Source organism: Tauraco erythrolophus, chromosome 12 (genome assembly GCF_009769465.1).
Source record: "Tauraco erythrolophus isolate bTauEry1 chromosome 12, bTauEry1.pri, whole genome shotgun sequence".
Lineage (NCBI taxonomy): Eukaryota > Metazoa > Chordata > Aves > Musophagiformes > Musophagidae > Tauraco > Tauraco erythrolophus.
Window position 1 is genome coordinate 17,393,542 of NC_141476.1, and position 20,796 is coordinate 17,414,337.

The window sequence follows — 20,796 nt, forward strand, 5'->3', positions numbered from 1 at the left end:
AGTTGGCAAGTATGACTTCAGGCAACACAGATCTGTTGTGACAAAAGATGAAGCTTGACATTCAGAAATCTGACCTGTATTCTTGATTCCACAATGTGTTTGCTAGTGCTGATCCTTCTGCATTCTTTGATTTGCCAGTCTCTCGCTAACGCTAGAAACAAGAGTAGCTGTAAGGCCCCGCCGCCCAGCCCATTCCAGTACCGGACACTTGGGGATTTGGGGACTTATTATCAGTTTTAATCTACACCCAGTTTTCAACAACCAAGGTCTTCATTTGTTTTCTGAGTTTTATCCCTGCTGACACCCAGTTCTGTGCTCTTTGCCTTCCCCATCTTCTTTCTGGCTCACGTTTCACCATTTCCTTCCCATCCTCCAGCTTCCCCCTCCAGCTGTCTGCTGCGGTGGTAGGCAACGGGGAAGAAATGAGGACTCTCCTACAGCTCAGAGCTCAGGCCAGCACTGGGAACACACCACTGCTGCCGTTACACGCTGCGGGAGCAAGCCAGGAACACAGCTTTCATTTTAAGCACTGCTGAGCCCCTGCCACTTGTGGGCTTGAGTGCGTCCACGTCCGTTCCTTCCTCAGGGAGTTCATCTGGTGGCAGCCCAGAACGCGACTCGGCGTCTACAAACAGTGGTCTCGAGTTCGCTTTGCAGCAGGACATCCTGAGAATTAACAAAGCGTTTCTGCTGAAAGATTTCCAAACTGCAGGAGTCAGGCCAATACCGGTATCAAGCGTCAAAAATTTCAAGTTGGTAAAGCAGCAGCAGTAAATAGTCATCTGTGAATGAGCAGTGATCCTTACGTATGAGCAATGCTGCTCACCACTCCGGCGTTAGAGGGGACAATTTCACCAACGATCCGGAATGATTTTGTGGAAAGAATGGATCTGTTGGTTGATCGATCCCCTGCTGTTGTGCACCCAAAGCTGCTGCCTGCTGAAAGACCTGTGGTGAGCCAGGAAAGTACTGAAAAGAAGTTCTGGTAAAGGAAGTATGTGTGTGCCCAGCCTGTCCTCCTCCTCCCTGGCAGAGTGGTGCAGTGGTTTTGTCCCAGCTTTTCAAGAGCAGAAAAAGGAAAAAATAGTCATCTGTTATGTACTGGGGCATTCTTCCCTGGAGCAAAACTTCTCCTATCTTCAGTGGAGGTGAGCTCTCACTTTGGACTTCATACACAGACAGGAAACTGAATCTGCACTCTGGTTATGGCCAGCCCCAGGTGCCTCTGAGAAAGGTGCAAAAACCTGCCATGGGCACTGGTGGGATGACTGGTCTTGAGGAATTTCCTTAAGTTGTCACTGGATGTTGGTGCTTTGCACAAAGCATGAGGATTAATTCTAGTCCTCCCAAAAACCATCCAATGGAAACTGAATTTGGGCACTCCCTGTAGAGACAGCTGCACAGGCTTCGACTGACCATCCTTCACCAGTTTTGTCCAGATGATAAACTGCACAGCCAGACTTCTGCGCTGGATTTCTGATCCCTCTCAGCACAGGAAGGACCGACCATAGGAGACCACCATGTCTCCCGATGCCTGACAGAGACTGGAAATCTCTTTATCCAGGATCACCAAATCCTACTGCACTGCAGCAGCTGTTGTTTTGTTTCTTTGTATGATGGTCGAATTAGACTTGCTGGAAAATGCAGTAAGCAGAGGAACATGAGGTTTATTTTATTAATCAGAAAATTCCACATATATCCAATAATTAGATCCCATTTCTTACTTGGTGTTCAGAGCACCCAGCCATTTTGAAACACCACTCCCATTCAGTGCATCCGCAGCCAAGAGGGGATTACAGTCATCTGTGGGTGATCTTCAGTATCTCAGACTGAGCAAACGAGATGGGGAAGATGATTAGGATTAGTCTCCTCTGTGCAACTGCACCCTCAAATTTTCGGAAGGTGGAAGTTCTGTACAGCTGGCAGCCTGTGCGAGAGGGAGCATGTATCCCCCAGGTCGAAGACGTGAATGCATGTTAATTAAATATAATGCTATCTGTTCTGGGTGTTTTAATAGCTCTTTGGAAATTTTACGTCAGGGGCCCCTTGAGAGGTTGCTATCACTTAATTTTTCTTGCAGTTTCTGGTATTATAGAAAATTTCTGTCCCGGCTTCTAATTTTGTTGTCTAAAATGCTTTTCCCATATTACTGTTCTCATTTCCTTTATTACACAGCTACATAAAAGACAGTCCTGAACGAGGTTAGCTTCCAGTATGAAATTAAGGCTTGCTGTTTATTTTCAAAGCAATAAACGTGGGGGCATCTGCGCCTGACCGAATCTTATCATCTCCACTCAGCTCGTTCCCAGTGCGTCACACACTTTTCAAGGTTTACTGCTCGTGCTTCTTATGGCTCAATTTTCAACCACAGTTTTCTGCATCACTGTTCTTATCACCTGCCAGGCATGTCTTACAATACACGGGACGAAATTTAGAGGATTCTTTACCCACGCACAAGCACGCACGTACTAAGGACTTGATAAATTCTGGATCAGCAACAGCCAGAATTAATTGAAATAAAATCCTAACAAAAGTCTTGATGGGACACTCAAACCTGGTTAATCCAAAACACTTTGCAAACTATTTTTATTCAAATTAAAAAGACTCAGGTAAACAAAGTGATGGTACATACACGTTATAAACCTGGTTAGCAGCTCAACCTTCAGGAGTACAAGATCTAATGAAAAGCCAAGCATGGATTAACCAGGTCCAAAAACATACGCTGGAAAAAAAGTCACCAACATCAACGTTTTGAATTTTTACACAAACAGTAAATTTTCTCATGGAAGGGCAGGACTGAGGAAGAGAACAAATAATTGTTAGTCGTCTCCGGCTGGTGTTTATGAAAATACCAGTCCTAGATTAATCTATTTTCCACTCTCACAGAATCCAACCATTTCCCATACATACTTTTATTTTAATGTGAAAGTTTTGTTTACGCCAGTACAATGAACGGCAGTGGAAAACAAATGAGGGGTTCAAACACCCACAAAGAGAGAGAAAGAGAAAGACGGACAGACGTGTCTTTCTTTTTTCTTTTTTTTTTAAACCAGAGTCAGAAAACAGTTTCTTTTGCTGGTTTTGAATTCTAGACTGTAGCCATTACATTCTAAACTTTACTGCAATCGACTGAACTGCTTCCAATATAGAGACATGATTTCGAAATAAATAAACAAAGCTTAAAATAATTGATTCGGGCCAGCCCAGCGGCTTAGTGGTAGTGCTCTGCACTGCCTCGCGGGAGGACCCAGGTTTTGTTTGCACTTCCAATCCCTTGCTCCTGGGCCAGAAAGAGCAGTGAAAGTAGGGCTTCAGCTGCTTGGGCAGGAGAGAGTCAGTGCTGCAGTCTGCTCATCACTGACCTTCGGATAAATTAAACATCTGAGTTATACAGGCTCCAAAGGGAGTCCCATCCAGTCCTCAAAAGAAAATAAATAAAGCAATAACTTAACTAAAATCCATCCCAGGTTCTTTGGTGTAATTTTGTTAATGCTGAGAAGTAGGAGAATCTGGTGGTGTATTAGTACAATCCATGGTAGTTCCAAACACTCAAAAACTAGGATTTGCTGCCTGATTCACTTCAATGTCCCATCTTTGTGGCTAAAAATTGCAAAGCCTATGGTAATTTAAACACATTTTAAGATGATACTGTATATGTGGGGGTGGTCTAAGCTTATTCAGTTTCTACTTTATTAAGTACAATTGGTCATTTGCAAAGGCCAGTAAAAATTTCTGTACCACAGCGTGCTAATTGTAGAGTTTGAAATTGCAATTTCCCTATATGTTGCTTCGCTCCATTTTCTTCATATCCATTGCACATCTGACCTCAACTGTCCTTAAGTGCCTGTTTGTAATTACATGGTTTTCCGCGCAGTAACTGGAGGATTGCAACAGGAGCGGTAGAGGAATTACCCAGTAAAATTAAATAACAGTTTATACTTGCACATGTCACTTCCCTCATCAGTATTAATTACATCAGCAAAACAAAACCCAAGATATCCAGTATTTGAAGAAAAATATTTAACCTTCTGCCAAAGATACTGAAATGAAAATGGTTTGTACCATTAGACTTTAAAAAACATTTCCAAATGATGAACATCTCTAGCAGTAAGATGATGTGTATCAGTAAATCAGTTCTTTTGGACTGAGTTGCAGTGACCAGGTGCCATTTTTTCAAATTATTGTAGCTTTCCCAGTTACTTAACGCAATTCAAAAGTATTAATTCTTTTTTTTTTTAAAAAAATTAAATTCATTAAAGGATTTACCTTTAAACAAATAACTTTGCAGTCCAAAAGGTCGGTTAGTTACGAGGACAGGTAAGTCTTTAGCAGAAGGCAGCCACAACCTTGAAATTTGGCAAGAAAAGTCTATACCTACCTTACTTAGCTAAAAAAAAAAAAAAAAAAGAAAAAAGAAAAGAAAAAGAAAAAATAAAACCAAACCCTCTGAAGGCTGCAATGCAAGTACTCTATTTCTCCAACGTACTTGGTATGCTGAACTTACACGTACCATACAGTAGTATTTTACTTTAAAGTTGTGTCAAATTTCTCAAATTTTGCATTGAAAAACTTTCATTAAGGTGAATCAATACACTTAAAGAAAGCGTACAAAAATGTCTTACAATGCCCAATCATTAACAGAATAGGTGTGAATTTAAAAACATCACGTTCCTACGCTAACAAAACAACTCAACTTTCCTTCTCCTCTAACTTACCTTCCAAGACCAGAACTGGTTCGACGTTCTGCATGCCTCTCCCACACGCAGGCAGAACTGCTTAGGGAGGAAGCGTCCCCTTCCCACTGCTTGGTGTTAGGGACATCACAGAACCCCCAAAGCAGGTCATGGTAGATGAAACATGTCACCTCCTAAGGGCGTGCCAGCATATGTATTCTGTTACTGATTTAGGATCACAATGGCCTCGGCTACACGAATAAATAACCCGACAGGACTGGACAACATTAGCGGTCAAGACACCCTTGTCCCGTCCACACGAGCACTTCCATGATTGCTGTGGCCCACTCAGCTGCCTCGTTAATGACCCGAAATGTCATTTTTCCCTCACATCAATGCACACCTTACCTTTAGCTTCTTTTAAGAGATCCTTCCTGTTCACATCCAAGAGAGATTTCTGCTCAAGTGGCTAGCACACACAAGCACATGTACACACATCCTTCTAAGATGTAAACTACGACTAATTTCACATTCCACTGTATCAATCTGCAAATACTTTGTTTTCTTTTTTCTTCTTTTATATAAAAACAATGGCATCAGATTCTCAGCAATAAAGTATAAGAAAGATGAATCCTCAACTACACTCAACCAATTATGAAATCGCCTTTCAAACAAAGGAAACATATGCAAAAATCCGTGTATTTGATAAAGTCAACTTAATATAACAAAAAGCGAAATATGCTTATTAAAAGTGTCCTTATATAAAAATGGTCTCGCAATGTACAGTAAAATGCAATACAAATTATTGTTGGTTCTCTCTCCCCACCCGGTAACTAAAACAGCTCTTGTTCCACAAAACTGCTCCTATGCCGGTATCAAAGAGCGAAGTGATTATGCGACTAAACATTCTCTATGTTGTAGGCCTGGCGGATGTTAAGGGTGTCTCGTAGCATCAAGTCTCGCAGCCGCCATAACGCGTCGGCCATCGTGGTGTGAGCCCCTTTACTTTTCAACCAGTGCGAAGGGAGTCGGCTCTCCTGTTCTTTCGATAGGTGGACATCTCGTCGTCGTGCTGGAAGGTCAAGAAACGGCCCCGTTATCTACTGGCTTTAACATTCACCACCGTTTTTCTAGAAACGGTGAATATAATTCCACAGGATAACTTTTACCCCGAGTATTTAAGCCCACACAATTCATTCTTAGATTTATACAACGCTGGTGAAATTAGCCTGCTGATAACATACATATTCCCAGTCTGTTGATTTGTTTTAACAATTACTTGCACGTGCACGTTTTATTAGGTAAGCAGCAGATTCATTTAGCATTTTCCATAAAAGCAAAAGGTACTAATGGTTACAAAGAAGCATGTTCTGTCTGGAGACATCCCACCCTGTATCAAAAGCCTTACCTGCAAGGGTCTGGTCCCACTTGCTAATACTATTTGATTCAGCACTAAGCCCCTCAATGTATTTCAGATAGGCTTCAGAATGAAGAAGCCTCTGTGTCTTTGGTGGAGGGGAGACAAACATGGGAGTTGTGGGCTGCTGCATAACAGGCTGACTTGCTGGGCTTTGGCCGGGATACGGAGGGGGTGCCTGCTGTCCCGGCGGGCCAAGGATTCCTATCTGCAATGACAAAGCGACAGAGAGATCACATCTGGGGGAACTGCAGGGAAGCCACTTCACATCTCTGCATCAGGTCATCCTCATACAACGGAGCTTCAAAACAGGTTATGAGCAGAGGCATAAGAAAATTTCCCTGGAAGACATCCACTTCAGGCAGGGCTGTCTCTTGGGGACACGGAGATGCACAGAGAGCGCAAGTGCCAACAAACCATATTCATATTTAACAGATAACATTGTTCATATTTCTAATCTATGTAAACATACTCTGATTATTATCACCATTTCTCCTCTTCTCCTATTAACCTTAATTACTCCTTTTGCCTCCTTTTTATTTTGTGCTTTCTCTAATTTGATCAGAAACTGTATGGTCTGTGAAGTGCAGGTTTAGCTCTAAAATGTCTAATCCAAACTGACCCTGATCCTTGGACTGGGACATTTCCACAAAATAAATGCCGATTGCTCTCAGGCAAAAATTGCAGGAACAGACACACACAAAAAAATCACAGTCACAAATAAGAATTCGCACCATTGTGATTACGTAGCAGTACCGAGAACTTTTAGCACAGGTTTGTGGTCTGGAATAACTCAATGTCATGAAATATGCACTTTATTACTTTCTCACTCAGCTTCTGGTTTTCTTTACACCTTCTAACCAAAAGTCACATTTCCCCTTTATGATGCAAAGATTTGGCCAATAAAATTGGGAATGTGCTGAACACTTCATGTACTAATCACTGAGAAGGACCGTCTGATCATTGCTGCTATCCAAACTCACAAATTCTGCACTGCCAATAAGTATCTGCTTCATCAGTTTGTGAAACATGGGAGCAAACAAAACAGTTTCTACCCACTCATCGACGGCTGAGAAAGTGGACAGCATCCTCTCTGCACCACCAAAGCATGCAAAACCTAAATTATCAGCAGTTTAACAGTGTGCTGAAATGACTCTTCTTCATTTAGTGGTAGGAAAACATAGCAAAACAAAATACTGTCTTGCTTATACTGCAAAAGTTATCCCAGTGGACAGAACCTAATTAGTCTAATAACAATTCAACCAACAAATAAGGACACAAACTCTAAGTGCAAAATATTAACTGGTTCTAAATACATGGGTGTACATTTGCTTTATGTTCTCCCTGGGAAAGGCCATGTGCATCCCTACATGTCCTAACTGAGATGCTGTTCAAATGCTAATTCAGAGCCTTTAGAGCCTCATAAATACTGGAAAAATGACTCACCTGCTGTCCGAAAGGACTTGCTCCTGGTGCTGGAGTGCCTACCATGGGGGACACATTTTGGCCTATAACACCTATATTCCAAAATATAAAATAATCAGTCTTATTTCAGAGCAGTGACAAATACCTCTTTGGTCTTCTATAGTAAGAATTTATACTTTAATATCATTTCTTACAGTTATTTTAAACAGATGTATGACATTCAAATAGCCCCCTCTCCCCCATAAAAAAAAACACTTTAGAAGTTTCTGAATGATAAAAAAAAAAAAAAGAGCCAACATGACAACTACCAAACACTGATATGTGGCCTGCTGAATTAATTTAAAGAAATGCAAAGTGAATAGTTTTTGGGTTTCTTTTTTTTTTTCCACATTACTTAGTGATTGCCTAACTAAATCTTTTAATTTATAGTATATGTCTTTGGCTTGACAGGATCTTCCTAGAATCCTTTAAGAAAGGAAATGCTGATCGCTTTAGCAACATTTAACATTTCCTTGTGTTCAGTTTTATAAAATATATTCACAGCAGGAGGAAATCCAAGCCATTGCACAAGTTCGGTTAGATCTCTCTGATACAAAACACAACTTGCAGGTTAACCTTGAATAGTCTTATATATGAGACCGACGAACATTTGAAACATATTTCAAGAAAATAAAAACTGTCAGTTTTTCTCAAACATATTGAGGCTTTTCCCTATTGTACAGAGTACAGCAGAAAACACCCACGTCAGTCTTATACACAAAAATTTACGGATCTAAATGAGAGTCATGTGGTTCCTGATATTTTACATAGAGATGCTTTGGTCTGAAAAAATGAAAGCTATGCGTGCTGCTGCTTTTCTTTCTGTTTATGCTGCTTCTTATATTCATTGGAAAAGCTGCAAACTAACTGTGCTCTTCCTGGGGGTTTAATCTGCATGCAGATTTCTGTGTCAGTGATCAAAAGACGTGCCACTGCATTTTGCACACAAAAGCGTATTTCAAATGCGTTTTCCATTTGATCACAGCCCCCATTTTCAATATATCTGTGCTAACAGCAAGTCAGAGGTTGGGAAAAACACTGAAAATACAAATTGTGGAACATGGCACAGTATCTTCTTGGTACAAAGCGAAGAGGTCTGAAGGAAGGCAGCCTCCCCTTTCCAGCATCAGAGCACGGCTTCGCCCTTAGCCCACCCCGCCCAATTTAGCACCACTTCACATGTGGTCCTCCATTCCCAGGCGTTATTTTTTCCCTAATCCATATCTTCTCAAACACCATACATACAAGCCCACTTCTCCAGTGGGAAAAACTCTTCAAAGAAATTAATTATCCTGGATTCACCTCCCAAACATTTGTACGTTGCTGATGCGTGCTAAACGTCGCCGCCTTGGCGAGTCAGGGCAGGCTCAGCCACAGCTGTTTTCCCGTGCCCTCTACATGACATCATGTGAATCTCACACACCAGCGAAGCTGCAAGCTGCACACCTAATACTCATGGATTTAAAAAAAAAAAATACACAAGCAAACAAAAAACCCCAAACTAATTTACATACAGATAAAGTCATAACAGAGTTTCTGATAAACACAGTTGCAAGCGGCGTTAGGGGCAGGCACGGCTTGTCCACAAGTCCACAGCTTGTTCAACTGCTGAACATATGGGATGCACATCTTTTAAACAGACACATGAGTTATCAGAGGTAAAAACCGGAAGAATCAGCAGAAAACAGGATGAGAAGGCAGATGAACATTTTTTCCCCATTATAGGGATATGTTAATAGCATTAACACTGGGAAAATGTTTGTGTTTCATTCAGCCTCACTTGCCATCAAAAGCATGGCAAAAAAAGTAGCAAACACGTAGCAGATATGCTCTCAAAAATCGATTCAAAATTTGGCCACAATAGTATACTGGGGTCACCTTATCCCCAGATGATTCCCATTATTATTCTACCAGCAAGGTTTAATCTGAACACTGTTTTACAACACCACGTGTCAGTGCCCCAGTGGACAAGGGGTCTTACATGACCAGGTTCATTTAAGTGCAGTCTGCCCACTGATAAACATTAACATTCTGAAGAAGAGTTCAGTAAGGAATGAGAGCAATAAATTTCATTTATAAGCCCACTTTAAATAAGAAAAAGAGGAGTGGAAGGACGCTGTTTATATGAGACAAGGATACGAATAAGCTGATTTCAGCTTTTCAGACCTCTGATAAACCCAAGCAAAATTGTCAAGTTTTTGGGCTGGAGCAAAACTACTGCTGGAGCAGCGTCACGTTTCTTCAGTAACCTTCCCCTGCCGCTTTACTGGACGTGCTGTTCTGTCAACGTTCTGCATACACCTCATATATTCAGCAGTGCATCGCGTGCGCTGCAGCTAAACAAACCTGCTACGTTCAGAAACAAACGCTATGACCAAAACAAGCTGCAGATCCTTTCTGTAACAACTGGTTAAATGGCAAGTACATGAAAATGAAACAAGGAGCGAATGAGGATGACATTCTTACCGGGTGGTGGGATGCCTGGGATGCCTGGCATACCTGGCGGAAGTTGGTGGGGTGGGGGCACCCCTGGGTGAAGTGGCTGCATGCTGCCCATGCTAACAATGCCATCAACTGGGCCCTGCAAAGGTGGCAGCACCGGTGGATAGCCACTTATCATGCCTTGAAGGACACAACAAATTTCAAACATGCATCAATAACATGCAATATGTTCTACACAGTAAGACATGCACTATCCACACAACAAAAAAGAAAAAAAAAAAGCACCTTTAGTACAGCAAGACAATACAATTAGTATCTTGCAAAAATGAACAAAAATTAAAAATAAACAAGTTATACATATGAATCACTGTACTTTTGATGAATTAGTATTTAGTGTACTCGTATGTTTCTCATGGGGCAATAAACGCTGAATATTCAGATACGTTAACACAAGGAATAAATTCAGCCACAATTAAATGTTACCAACGCAAGCGATTTTAATACAGCTTAAAGCTCTGCCATCTGCATACAGATCACAAACACAACACTAACTACACGAGCTTCTCGTACAGCCCTGCTACGTGGGCTAGCTGGGAGACCAAACCCAACTGGAATAGAAATAAAAACCTACACGTTTTTCTGCAGTGCGTATGCAAAATTAACACACAAAAACCCTACAACGTTCACATACTTAGAACTAACGGCAGTGACAGGGGTGATTTCTATTAAACCATCTCCAGCATGAACTAAGGAAGCAACTCAAGTTTTAAACCTGACAGCACTGGATATGCTGGGCTGCAGTAACTTACACTCACGGCACTAGACCGAAGCAAAAGGTCTTACAAGGAGCACCTGCAGTCCCTCACAGAACTTTACTGTCAATGTTTTCAAGGTTTCTTTACAGGAAAACCAATGATATGATGAAGATGATTTTGTGCTGCTGCTGCTCATAACTTTAGTTTTTTGCATGTGAGGGAAGACAATTTAGAGCTTATTCTGGTTTCAGCTCAGGTTTGTTGCTATCCACGAGGTGAACCTACACAATGTAACTGCACTATGTTTATTGGGTCCTGGAACATAACTTGCTTGTCCCTCACCTGTTTTCTAGGTTTTCTAACTTAAAGGGATGCATTGTCAGGTAACCAAGGAAAGGTGTTGGAAAGATAATGAAAAGATGACAGAGGACAGAAGCAGATCTAGAGAGATGAAGCAAGTTTAGAAATGCGAAATTGCTGGGGTTTTTGTAGTCTGTTCCAAGTAACCACCTACTCAGCCTTTGTCACACTCCCAGTAACTCATAAAAGAAACTTTCAGAACAGGGATTTTGGCAGTAAGTCTGACTGAAAACTCACACCAGCTCTGACTGAAAACACAGCTGTCATGAGCGCAGGATCGAAACAGATCGAGCAGCTCCAAAATACAAGCTAAACTTGTCACTTCCTCAGAAAGAGTTACAAAGGTGAGAAACCTGAAATTCCAAAAGGTTTACATGAAGCAAATAATCAGAAAATAAAGAACTGATCTTCCTCAAACCTTCATTTTCCACAGGACACCTAGACTGACACTTATCAACAGGTCTTAGGTACCTATTTCAAATATCTGGAAGCTCATCTGTACCTCTTTGTTAACATCGTGAAATTCGTATTTCTAATGGAAAAAGTAAAAGAAGAAAACCAACAAAAGCATCCCTAGAATGAAGGGCTTTCACTGTAGCTACTGCCTGGTACTTCCAGTGCATCTTGAGCTACTACCACATCTTCAATGCATTTACATACACTTCTAAAGCTTTAAAATAAACAAAACAAAATAAAACAAAAACCTCAGATGAAACAAACCCATATTTATCAATCATGAAAGCTCACTTCCACATTTCGAAATAAAATACTCAGTCAACAACTGGCTGGATTAATAAAGTTGTCATCAAATCTCCATGAGAAATCAGTTCTTGTAGCTCATCACAAGGTTACAGAGCAGCCACTGTCATACCCCAGGTATCAGTTATCACTTTGATTTTAAACTAGTGAACACGGGAAACTTTCCAGCTCCCACAGCTGTGATTTATGAGGTCTTTGAAATTACTTGTTCTCCCATTTTTTACTATAACAATGTAAGATTAAATAAGCTTTTGTAATGCCTAAATTTACAAGAAACTAGAGCGCTGCACGCTAAGAAAAACGCATCTCAAAAGGCATCCAGATTTCTTGGACCCATGGGCCATAAAGAAGTTCTCTGAATTAGAGAAAAGCAATCAAATGTTGGAGGACGATGTGAAAGAGGTCTCAACAGAATAAGATACTCCTAAGTAAGACTTGTGGAAACTAAAAGATGAAAGACTGTTTTTAAAATGGGTCACAAAAATAGAAAGAATTTAAAAAGATCCACTTGATCATCTACTTTAAGGAAGTATTTCACAATGCCAAAGTGAAGAGACTTGAGTGTCTAACCACTTGAGTAGGATGATGGTCTTAAATACCAGCTCGCTTTTGAGGAGGCTGCCACAGGAAGTAAGTCAGCATGTGTAGTTTGCAGAATGCACATTTTGGAAAAGTTTTAATAAAAAAGTAATAAGTATTACTGCCCATCAACACCTACATCCAAAACATTGGAAAAGTGACTCAATGCCAAAAAAACCCAAGAAATAAACCAAGAAAACACAACTACAAGAGGATGATGTTTCTACATATTCTGGATTGAAGTAAGTTACTCACAAAAAAAGATCAGCACCAGAGAACTTGGGGGATTTTGTGGTTTGTTTTTTTTCTTTCTTAATATATGCACAGATATGTGTACACACACACACAAACACACACCAACTGCAAACAGTTCAGAGGAAAATTATCAAGAACAAAGTAAAAAAAAAAAAACAAAACCAACACAACTTGGTGTAAACAAACGCTCCCATGAACCAAGTAAGGAATGTGCCTTCAGTTTAAACATCCATGCAGGCTATTTACTGAAAAGGGATTTAGAGACCATGATGAAAAACGCTTCAGGCTGTCAGCTCTAAACATGCCCACAGCCTGTGAGACGGGAAAGAAAAATGACAAAAGAATAAATGGAATAACTGGAATGCCTTAAGGGAAAGTCAAAAAAAACCCACAAAACACCCAAAACTCAAGCCAAAAAACCCTCTAATACTCATTTTACCTACTTGGCACTATTTTGACCTTGACTGAAGTAATCTAATTATTTCAATTAGAAATGGAGGAAGGAAAACAGCTTACGAGGTCATACCTAATTCAGTTTCTCACTGATGTATGGCTGACTCCCATACAAGAATCTCCAGTCGACTACATTGTCTGCAGATCTGATCCTGAAAATACTTACTCCGAGCATACTCCCTACGAACTCAAGTCGGATTACGACTGGAAAATGAGCACAACACTCAGCAACAGGGACCTTGTGGAAGAGTTCTCCAAGCTCAGTTCTATTCTGAAAATCACCTGATAAAACCGGCAATGTTGGCATTTCATATTCGTTTCTGCAATGGCTCTAGATCCTAGTCTGCTCTGCTTACCAGCGTCTAATCAGCAAATCTGTAAAGGTTTTGCTTGGATTTATGATCTGGTTTGGCTTCTGTTTGCCTCTCACCTTCCTGACAATAAAAAACCACAATAATTTGCCTCCTACTTTACCACTTCCACTGATGCTGCATGCACTAGGAGAGCACTTAGCTGACTCCCCGCCTGCTGTAGCAGGGCTAAACATGAACTCTGCAAAGCAGAGTGAATAAACACGACTGCCCACACACAGAACAGGACCACTGCACGAGGAGAACCCTTTTGGCCCTGCATTTTCATCAGGCTACTCACTACTGGAGCGAGTAACGTGGGATCACCAGGCTACCGCTGCGGTTACGTATACTCGTTATGAAGAAAGACTGAAGAGGTTGAGCTTTTTCTTCCATAAGAACAAAGTGACCTAAGAGAGTGTTCAGAGTTATGAAGGGGGTTGATATAGTGGATGAGGAAAAAATGGTCATAGCTCCTACGTTTTACCTGCAACGGGTGTCAACTGCTGATTGAGCATTCCCATTGGTGTTGGTGGCGGCACCACCCCCATAAGAGCCCCGACAGGAGTGCCTGCCCGGGGGGAGGAATTCTGCTGCTGTGCTGCTCGCTCTCTCTCCTGCTGCTCAGCAACTTTAGCTGCCCGCTCTGTAAAAGTATTTTAGATTTTCAGTTCTGTTTTGTAACCCAGAATTTCAAAATATTATCTGTTCATTTAAAAGGACTAGTCAAACACTGGCATAGTTTAGTCAAATATAAAGTAGAACAGATGAATCTTTTTATACAGCATATGATTTGATTTCATGTGGCTGCAGCTAAGACTTTTAGAGAACCTTTCATGAAAAATATTCCACAAAGTTTTATCTTTTTTCTAAAAAAAAAAAAAGAAAATAAATAATAAAATAAAAATTTAAAAAGTCAAAGAACAAATTTGATATAACACCAGTGTTACCAACATGAAGCAGCAGTCCAGCACTAGGCTCGGTCCACACTAGGAAAACATGGCAAAACGTTCCCTCTTTTGATACCACTGGCTCAGCTACACCAGTTACAGCCAGGAGCGGCAGCTCTCACGTACACCCGCTACCAGCTGCTGCAGGAATTTTTAAGCACCATAAGTGTCCATCAGACGTGCCCTAAAGTAAGATGCAAATAGCATGTGGCAGCGCCAGCCGGCAGCCCATTTATTCTTGGGCTCCCCATATATTTTACTACTGATACAGCTGAAAAGTGGTGGCAAAGTTGGGAAGCATTTGGAAAGTTTCCCTAGTGTAGATAGTTCCTCAGTGTTTGGAACATAACAAGCAGCAGTTTGATGAACCAAAAATATTTTTCTCTGCCTCTTTCTGTCATTTTCCCCATTTTGGTCCCCTTTGAGCTATTATTTCTGATTATTTTTTTTTTTTCTGAAGATGTCTAACTCACATTGTGCTGCTCACTGGAGGTCATGTGTGTCCTTTGGACGATGAATCTGGTCATTATCTCAATCAAGTTTCTCACTGTGACTGCAAGAACAAAAGATCTACTGCAGGGGAATCTGACCAGAGGACAATTTTATATTAAGGGAAGGGCAAAGGGTCATGGGAAGAAGAAGAAAGAAAAAAACAAACACCCAAGCAGACAAAAAAAAGGAGATATACCAAATGCCCACTCAAGGTGCTTTGGGGACAAGCTGTTGATTTGTTTACTCTGAACGTTGTATCTGACTGACGCGATGATGAACAATCAAGAATAATGAATAGCCAACAACCAATGAACGCAGCATACATCCCCAGCAAATTTTAATAACAGTGAATGCAGGGCTAGAAGTTCTCTTGCAGTTGGTGAAAGATGAAAACTGCCTCTAAAACAGTAATCAAGGTCCTCTGTCAAACAACGGCTAAGAAGAAGTTCATCAAGCAGATGAAGATATGCATCATGCCAACATTACTCATTTTCTCTAGTATACGACTTCAAACGACTATCATTCGTCTCCTGTAGGACCTGTTTGTTGAGCTTCTAGCACTACTTCCATTCGCTGAAAGACTAGTTTAATTTCCAAAGGCATTTCCTTCCTTCTTTTCACTTCTGTCATTTCAGGGAGAGATGACAACACATGGAAACTCCTAAATTTACTACAGGCAACTCATACGTGATTGAGCACAAAATACACAAGACATTTAAAGGTAGATCCTGAAGGAGAAAAACAAGAGAATCCTCTTCAGAGCAGAGCAAGCATTTGGGGAAAAGATGAACCAGCTGTTCTGACTCTCACCTACTTTTGGCCAGCTAAAAACCCAAAAAAAGTCATACAAAAGCAAAAGTTCTGGAGACACTCTGATGAATGAGAAGTTACTGCTAAGCGTTCAGTCTTACCAAACTTCGGAGTGCTAAGCTTCGAAGAAGGACTTGTCATGGGACAGTACTTGAGTTTCACCTAGTCTCTATCCATGCTGTGACTGCCACGGAACTAACAGATGAAATAACACTGCCAAAGGGAACCACAGTGGCTGTCTAGAAGTTCACTCTGGAGCATTCACCTTAATATTCAATACTAAACCCACATCGTTTAGGCCAGGACTTGACATCATTCAAACAACATTTCCAACACATCTCAAGAGACAGGAAAGAGACCTTCTGCTTTGAACAGAGCTTTTCCTTAAAACAGGCCTTTGCCTCAATCCCACGCGTTATTTCATTTTATTTTGAGGAGTTTTCACAGTGCAGTTAGCCATGCAGGCATTTCCAACACAGCCTGTTCTTTGCTCAACTATTGCTAAAAAACTCAGCTATTACCCTGCACATACACCAAAGGAAACTTCCAGTGGGTCAAAACAGATCTAAAATGTAAGCTACTTTTCACCAGAAAATGGAAAGGGATTTTTTCACTGAGGTGTCAAACCATGCCTGTTCCCTGCTCCCTGCTGCACATCCACACTAAGAAGCACATGAATTTTGGCTTGTCACAGTGGAAGGAGAGGAGTTTCTCTCCTTTCATATATGGCAAGCAAACACTGTTTGGACGCTTTGTAACCCCATCCCAATGCCTCAAAAACAAATAAAAGCAAGTCTAGTTCTGGGCGGACACCAAGCAAGAGAAACTGCAGCCCAAAACACAAAAGCTTTGGAAAATTTTAAGTGAGGAAGAGGATTAAAATGGAAGCACTTAGGCAATCATTAACACAGTGGACAGACACTGTTGCTATCAGTACATTACAGCTATGTCTTCCTGCAGAGTGCAAGATGTCAAGCGGCTCTAAGCTAGGAAGCGATGACATGCAAGCTGTCCTTAGGAATTAGGCTGTAAGGAGGGACCTGTCAATTAAAAATACCATGTGCACCTAGAAGGGTGTAAAAGGAAACTACAACAGGAAAAAGTAAGGCCATAGTACTTTCACGAAGAAAGAGCATTACCGTTTCCCTTCACAGTATTTGTGAAGAAAATATAGCCAAGTGGTGCTATATTTCTCTCCAGAATTGCAGAGGTACTACTGCCAATTTGGAAAAGACTGAGACAGCTGAGGGTGGCAAGTGATAGCATGCAAACCTCTAGTTGGAAGATCAAAGCTGCCTTTCAGTTATGAGTATGCAGAAAACCTATCAAATTTCTCTTTTAAAAAAGCAAATTTATGACTTAATTGGGCAATGACTTTCTAGAGTGTTGAAAACTTTCATATCCAAAGTAGCATTTTCTTCCAATAAAATTGCAACAGTGGCTTAAAAAAAATGAGGTTTATATCGAAAGCGTTGACACAGTGTTAACTAGAGTAGTAACTATGGATGTGAAGCCGATGTATTGGCTTGGGTAAGGGCCTGCTGTTAACAATCAATTGTATTTTATTTGAATCAAATCAAGTTGAAGCACAATGACCAATATCAGCAGGAAAGAAAGAAGGGAGGGAGGGAGGAAAGGAAAGGGAGAGAGGAAAGGAAAGGGAGGGAGGAAAGGAAAGGGAGGGAGGAAAGGAAAGGGAGGGAGGAAAGGAAAGGGAGGGAGGAAAGGAAAGGGAGGGAGGAAAGGAAAGGGAGGGAGGAAAGGAAAGGGAGGGAGGAAAGGAAAGGGAGGGAGGAAAGGAAAGGGAGGGAGGAAAGGAAAGGGAGGGAGGAAAGGAAAGGGAGGGAGGAAAGGAAAGGGAGGGAGGAAAGGAAAGGGAGGGAGGAAAGATCTAAAGCATCTCATGCATATGAAATCTCTCAATAACATCAGTTACAACACCTGATTAATACTGAGGACTGAACAATAGGTCATATTTACAGTATCGTAACACATTCTGCATCCTTGATTTTATTCTATCAAAGCTTTTTAGGACTCTAATTATTGTTAATCAAGGAATTTTTTCCCGCTCCACTGTAAGCCTTCTTACCTGCCGCTACAGCTCTTAAGAGCTTCTTGTCCAAAATTACCCCCAGTCTTCCTTTAAGGAAACTTTCACAAACCATTTTTGCAACTGACTTCTGGTCCAGGGGCTTCACGCCCCTTTCCTTCCAATTTGTCCCCATTTTCTTGGTCTTTGTTCAATTGGTTATTTGTGGCAAAGACATTTATATTTTCAGTTGTGTACTACATAACTTAAACATGCTCTTTGCTCCTCTTCAGTCATCTCTCAATATGAATTTCTCTTTAAGGCACATCCAGAACACAAACATAAATATCTTCTTTTATTAAACCTGTCATCTGAATAACAGTATTGAACGTGTTGAGAAAGAAAAAGAAGCAGAAAAGAGTTTAGCATCTTAGTTTTTATTTACCTTCATATTCTGCTTTTTTTGTTGCTTCCAAGTTTCTCCATTCAGTTCCTACAAGCCTGCTGAGCTCTCCAAAGGAGTAGTCTGGGTGCTGAGCTTTAATCACAGCTCTCATTTCGCTGCTAAATAAGATGTACCCACTCATGTTGATCTTCCTTTTTGATCCCTCTTTCTTGGTGCTGCCCTTAACAGACTTGGGAGTGGACTGTGAGAAAAAGCAGTTATGACCACAAGTGTACAAAAGAGAAGCTTCTCGACATCGGAAATTCAAAGCTGTAAGAAACAGTGTTTTAAAATATTCCCGTGTTTCTCTTGAACATATTTGCAGAAGCGCCTAAAGAGAGACTGCATCTACTGACGCATGACGAAAGCATACGCACACACTTATGAACAGCACACAGGCCAAAAAAAAAAAAAAAAAAGGAACGAAAATCACACAGTTCTGATGCTTTTCAATTCTCCCAGACATAATGCCACCTTTATAACTGAGGCTTTAAAGAATTCTCAAGCCCCAGTTTTGCTGATCGCTGTTTACCTGCACAACAGGTTCACATCACATTCTTACGTTGATGCGTAACAAAAATTCTGCTCCTTGCTTTTCCCACCATGGATGCTCCTGTTGAGACCTCCTTGGTGTTTCCAGACATCAAAAAATTAACCTATTCTAACAACCACTGATATACCACATTGCTAAAGCAATATAGGTTTGACTAGAGCCACAGCAAACTGCAGCAGGAGAGCATCATCCAACTATTTGCCAAGCCCCACAATACCACGTATTCACTTGTCTTGACTCCTTTTATCCTTAGGTGTAGTAAGAGCTTCTTTGTTATCAGAAGAAAAAAAAAAAGTTTAAAAGTCTGGGGTTTAATAGTTGTTAAATAAAATGCTGTATGTTTAAGAGAACATGAAGCAAACATCTGCCTTTTACCTAGGAGCTCTGTTTAAAAAGACACTTTTCACTAGAGACAGAAAAAGAACAGATTATCTGAAAAGGAAAGTTTATTTCTATGCTATATGTTAGTTATCTTTTTACCAGGGTTAAATTTTGCTCTGAATGCCAGCTCAGACACAACATGCCTTTTCTTTCCAAATCAGCAGTGTGAGGAATCTGCCAGAGTGCTTGTGTATCATCATTCACTCCTTAGCATGCCTCGCTATTGATGCTTTTCAGTTTTTCTTATTTGTGGGTGGTTTGGGTTGTTTTTACTTCAAGTTCTAGACTTCAGAGCTCACATTTGTCTAAAGATGTACCCAATACACATGTTGGATATACCCATTGGGCCTGACTTCTCATCAGCTATCCTGAAAGCTCTGGAAGACTGTCCCATTACAATTAAAAAAAACCCCAACACAACAATGCAACTATCAATCTGGCTTTTTAAAGAGATATTATATATTAGTATTTAAATAAAACTTCTCAAGGGAATCTGAGCATAACACAGCTATGTAGAAAGACAGAAAGCAAAGGAGATCAAAAGACAGTGAATGCTGCAGAAGGCATTTTGACAATGTCTTTAACATCCAATGATCCCTATTTAAACTGCTTTCCGCAGCTGCCGTGCTTAATAATGGTCGTATTTTTGATTTATAAAAAGTTACCTTCCCCTTCCTAAAGTGTTACATTAGTTGGTTAATGCTGGTAACACACTTCTATCTGTAATACTCTGCAAGAGTTTTCATGCTACTTATGAAATTCAGGACGTTAAAACAAGAGAGCAAGATAATCTGGCACAGGAAAATGCATTTGGTGGTCCATCCACATGGCAAAATTCACAGCCCATCCAAGCTAAAGCTTTCAATTTCATCAACTCTCCTGCGTGACATCCAAAGACAGTTAGTTCTATCCAGGGGTCACATCCTTTCTTCAACTTCCAGTGAGGTTGTCACTTCACAGTCAACATAATTCAGCAGAAATCCATATTGCTGGCTACAAAAGTGTCAGAAACTCCCACCTGTTCCCAGTAGGTCATTCCCATTCCCTCTTTAATGCTGGCATTAACTTGGATGTGGCAACGCGATGAGACAGATACAGGGTTTAATGCAGTTGCAAACAAAATTTTTTGGTTAGGTTAATTTCCAGTTAAAGCAGTCCCTCACCCTGCTTCAATGCTGTTACATAAATACCAGGGCTCGTGTAAGAAACACAGCAAGAGAGGGAAGGGGATCAAAAGTCTCCCATTTAAGCAGCAGCAATGACTCATGCCACGTTCGAGCAGGATATAACCGCACCCGATTCCTCATTTACTTCCTATCTATTCATCAGCAAATTAACACTAAAGCTGTTAAAGCTGGACATCCAGTTCTTCTAACTTGGAAATAAGAACTTGCTAAAGCAAGAATGGTAACTCAATACTAAAAAGTGTGGGTTTTTTTCGAGGATGATACCCAGCATTTTCTAAAAATGTAGCAAAAACTCTAACACCCAAAATGCTAGCTTTTTTCCAAATTTAAGGAAAAGCTTAAAATGGTATTAGGTAAACTCAGAATTACAATTAAACCCTTACATCCCAGCTTTATATTTAATAGAAGGACCTGATACTTCTGAACAAGTGTCATAGAAAAC

General features: G+C 40.7%; 1 protein-coding gene across 1 annotated transcript in view; it reads right to left on the bottom strand.

The window, feature by feature from the left end:
- Positions 1-3,025: 3,025 nt before the first annotated feature.
- The window catches only part of PBRM1 (polybromo 1), a 61,284-nt gene continuing 43,513 nt past the window's right edge, over positions 3,026-20,796 (bottom strand). Inside the window, 6 exon segments of the mRNA XM_086618799.1 lie at positions 3,026-5,745; positions 6,082-6,298; positions 7,537-7,607; positions 10,021-10,176; positions 13,995-14,153; positions 18,234-18,435. Of these exon segments, the coding sequence (XP_086474925.1) occupies positions 5,573-5,745; positions 6,082-6,298; positions 7,537-7,607; positions 10,021-10,176; positions 13,995-14,153; positions 18,234-18,435 (978 nt within the window). The 3' untranslated portion in view covers positions 3,026-5,572.